The sequence below is a fragment of the Anopheles coustani genome, chromosome 2, assembly GCF_943734705.1.
Source record: "Anopheles coustani chromosome 2, idAnoCousDA_361_x.2, whole genome shotgun sequence".
NCBI classification, from domain to species: Eukaryota; Metazoa; Arthropoda; class Insecta; order Diptera; family Culicidae; genus Anopheles; species Anopheles coustani.
Window position 1 is genome coordinate 90,905,951 of NC_071289.1, and position 4,528 is coordinate 90,910,478.

At 39.1% G+C, this 4,528-nt stretch overlaps 1 protein-coding gene across 1 annotated transcript; it reads right to left on the bottom strand.

Annotated features, from left to right (window-relative positions):
- Positions 1-2,065: 2,065 nt before the first annotated feature.
- Positions 2,066-2,412, bottom strand: LOC131265307 (chymotrypsin-elastase inhibitor ixodidin-like). The gene is made up of 2 exons (XM_058267568.1): positions 2,346-2,412; positions 2,066-2,277 (listed from the first exon to the last, which is right to left on the bottom strand). Exons 1-2 carry the CDS (start codon positions 2,410-2,412, stop codon positions 2,066-2,068), a joined length of 279 nt encoding a protein of 92 aa, XP_058123551.1.
- Positions 2,413-4,528: the final 2,116 nt, after the last annotated feature.

Genomic DNA, 4,528 nt, shown 5'->3' on the forward strand with positions numbered 1-4,528 from the left:
CTGAGTTTAACGTATTTTCCACGAGTTTATTTAAAGCTTCGCAGTTAATTCGACACATTTTCACGGTTGTTTCAATATTTAGATACAATTTGTTTCAAACGTAAACCATGTTCAAGATGTTGTTATTGTTTCCCTCCGGGCATGAAATATTCTTTACATTGAAATATTCAATTCAAATGAAATTCATTCTCAAGCACACAGTCATTGGATAATCTTTCGGCCTAACGAACTAACAATAGCAGTAGATTGCAAAATACTCAAACAACTTGCAAATTGAGTTAGTCATTGATCAACGGTAAAGAAAATGCTTAGTTTAAACTATAATATTGGAATAATTATACGTGGGGGGACCCAAAAGTAACGGGAATCGGGCTGTAGGGAGACGAGGGGGAAAAGGGGATCGGGTTCAATATTTTTTTTTAAAAGCTTAACATGTTCTTGATCAGTATGCAAAGTTTAGTTTCTGTAAGTGCATCCGCTAGTCTTTGAGAATTTTTTCAGTATAACGGTTTTAGTGTTTTCGGCGATTTTGTGAGATGGCCAAGTGAAACCTCGTTCTGGGCTCCCCACAGCTTCAAAAGCGGACGAAAATGTTTTAAAAATCAACAATCTTGTTCAGCATTTGTTTATCCAGGATGGAGGATAAACTAAAAAATCCACCAGGCAGATTTGAAGATTTTGAGGGAAAACAGCTGGACGAAAACGACGAATCCGTGGCGAGACTGGTTCTTCCACGGAACTGAGACCACGACAACGCACCTGCCCACAAAGCGCTGTCCGTGAGGCAGTTTTTGACCGAAAATGGCATGATGCCGATTTTTCCATCCTGGAAGAACACATTCTGAACAAGGTTGTTCATTCTTGAAACATTTTTGTCCGGTTTTGAAGCTGTGGGGAGCCCAGAACGAGGTTTCACTTGGCCATCTCACAAAATCGCCGAAAACACTAAAACCGTTATACTGAAAAAATTCTCAAAGACTAGCGGATGCACTTACAGAAACTAAACTTTGCATACTGATCAAGAACATGTTAAGCTTTAAAACAAAAATATTGAACCCGATCCCCTTTTCCCCCTCGTCTCCCTACAACCCGATTCCCGTTACTTTTGGGTCCTCCCACGTAATAATCTTTTATTTAATTCTTTATCAAACGCACGTTATCAGTAACTCAGCACTGGGATTTCGGGATGCAGGCACCTTTGTCCTGTTCTCGAACGTATCCCGGTTTGCAAAAGCATCCAAAAACGCATTGCATCGTGCAGGGTTGGAATGGTGGAGTCGAACAGGTGTCTTCACAGGCCGTACCGCAATAGGAGTACTCCTCGTTGGGATCGCACTCATTTGGGGGTGGTTGGACGTAAGGAGAAGCTATAGATAGAATCATTTTATAACCATCTATAGAACAGGTTTGTTCTATCCATGCTACTTACCACCGAAAACGGTCTTCATAACCATCATTAGCAAAAAGGTAGAGATGAGAACTTGCACGATCTTCATCTCTGGTGGGATTATCAGCTTCTCAAGAAATGATCGAATACTTGTTATGTTTGATGCGATTGTTGTAGCTGTGGCCGTTCACCGCTTACAGACAAAGTGATACTAACGCGGGCACAATTTCTATTCTAGTGATTTTTAGTCGGACGTTGATGGATTGCGGTTGTTGATTCGGTTGATTGCTTCTAACTGAGTTTAACGTATTTTCCAATAGTTTGTTCATTTAAAGCCTCGTAGTTAATTCGAAACAATTTCATGGCCGTTTCAATATTGAAAACATACAATTTGTTTCAAACGTAAGCCATGTTCAAGATGTTGTTGTTACACCCCGGGCATGGAGTCTTTACATTGAAATATTTAATTCAAATGAAATTCATTCTCAAGTACACAGTCATTGGATAATATTTAGCCTAACGATCTAACGATAGCAGTAGATTGCAAAATTTAGATCAAATCAAGAATTAACAAAAGGCTTAGTTTAAACAATACTATTGTATTGATTATAATAATCTTTTATTTATTTCTTCATCAAACCGATATTCCAATTTATATGTATCGGCTAGAGCTCTTGCTCAGTAACAAGGAGGGCACTTGCATTTCGGGATGCAGGCACCTTTTTCGTGTTCTCGAACGTATCCCGGTTTGCAGAAGCACCCCTGAACGCATTGCAACGTGCAGGCTTGGGTTGGTGGAGTCGAACAGGTCTCCTCACAGGCCGTACCGCATTCGGAGTACTCCTCGTTGGGACCGCACACATTTGGGGGTGGTAGAACGTATGGACAAGCTAGAAATAGAATCATTTTATAACTATCCACAATTCAGTTAGTTGTTCGCTCCATTCATGCAACTTACCACCGAAAACGGTCTTCATCACCATCATCAGCACGATGGTAGAGATGAGAACTTGCACGATCTTCATCTTCGGTAGGATTGTCAGCTTCTCAAGAAATGATAAAGTTCTTGTTATGTTTGATGCGTTTGTTGTAGCTGTGGCCGTTCACCGCTTACTGATAAAGTGATGTTAGAAATCAGTCATTTTATAAGAGCACGGCGTTGGTGTCTATTCTTTGTTTATCCAACTATAAGATATTTCACACGTTCATTGTTGCGTTGAGCATTTCTTTGGCGTTGAGTCACCTTGATTGTCTTTATTTATGAGAGACATAAATGAAAAAAGCAACGCTTTACTACATGTTTTATAAGAAAGGTCATGCAAATTCCTGTGAAGTGGATGTAACCTTATGTGGTTTGCACATTGTAATTGTAATGAATAACTATTTAGAAATGTGGAAGCTTAAGATCTCTCATCCCTACAATATGAAGTGATCGAAACTTTGGTCCATCCTACCGTCTTAAAAAGGAAGGAAATAAATTGTTGCAAAAAGTTATATTGTTAAAAGTACTTTAGGAACTTGATAAATTAAATCTTCTTTGCAGAAGTGTCGTAACGAACGACTTCGGTCATGCCTGTCCGCTAAGGGTTTACTAGACTTTTCCCTTTGTGTAGGTGGATAGTCAAGCCCCCACAAGGAAGGATTTACTAGGTTGTGGTGGACTCTCTTATAAGGTTTTGGTAAATTAAATATCGATTATGAATCCATATGCATGGTCTGTTTATGTAAATGATGAAACTGGTAAAGTTAAAAAAAATCGTAGGGCCTGGGTCAATAATTTAGGCGAGACTGTTATGTTACATGTTTAAGTCAGCAGATTTGTTGTATATGTACTGAAAGAAGTGGAATTGTGATACGTGTAGTAACATAATTCTATTAGCATTGCAAAATGAACAACAAATTGATTGAAATTGATTGTTATAAAATCGATCGCAATTCAGTTCTTATGTGATATTTGGAGATCATAATCTCAGTTAACAAGAATTCATTTTGTAATTAACTATTTTCATTATTATTTCATTTATGAGCGTTTATTTATTATTATCATCATTTTGCGCGGGTGTACAAAAAATCCGGGTGTTTAAAAACACTTATGCGGCAGTTGCAAACTGGCATCAATAGGAGCAAGGCTTTGGACAGTTACATTTGAGAATGCATTCACCTTCGTGCAGCACATATCCTTCTTTGCAAAAGCATCCGACCACGCACTGCTTAGTGCAAGCTCTATTCTGAGTAGTGCAAGTGTCAGGGCAGGCAGTTCCACAGGTTTTGAATTCTTCATTCACTCCGCAAACTGGCGGTTCCGGCGGAGGACAAGCTGTGAATTCAAACGGAATTGTTAAACGTGCAGTTTGGAAATCATACAAAAGATATCTAAGCAAACCTGCAAAGATGTACGACGTAGCCATCAATAATACAAGCATAGCCGCCATAGTGATTTCCCGGATGTTCTTCATCTTTGTTCAAAGGCTGGCAAAGGTGACCTATGGAGTACGAGCTAGTTAATCGGTCTCAAAACGCAAGTTTCGCATCTTATATATGAGTCGAAAGCGGCTCGTCGCTTTGTTTTGCTAACATACGCTCAGGGAGGCCATCGTTATACGCATGCTGCAAGAATGTCTGCTTCGTTGCCGTACACGTGATTTCTGTGCGTAACGTAACGATGCAACTTTGTCATAGGGTGACTAATTGCAAACACACATTCAGTAACGTTGATAGTGCATTCACTCTGCTTTAAACTTTTTACAAAACTTACCGCTTATAGAAGCACTATAGTGCTATCCGTTTTCTTTCATTCTCCGAGCGAGATTTTTCTTTCCTTCAATGAAAACCCACTTAGACAGGTATGTTTTCTTAACGACTTCAGAACATGTTTTTTGTGTGAGTGTTGTTTTCAATATTCTGCTGTTGGTTTTACGTTTTCTTGCTTTGTTGATTTTTCTTGTTAGGTTCTGTTTCAACTTCGTGATCTAGTTGTCACTCGTTAGTTGCAGCATTTTTAGGCTGATGCTGCCGCTTTCACAAGTGTGTGTGTGTGTATGCATTTGGGTGTGTGTGTGTGTATGTTGTGTGTACAATATCTTTATTTGAATACTTAGACATTTCCAAAGGAGTACAAAAACCAACTGAAGAACCTTAAGA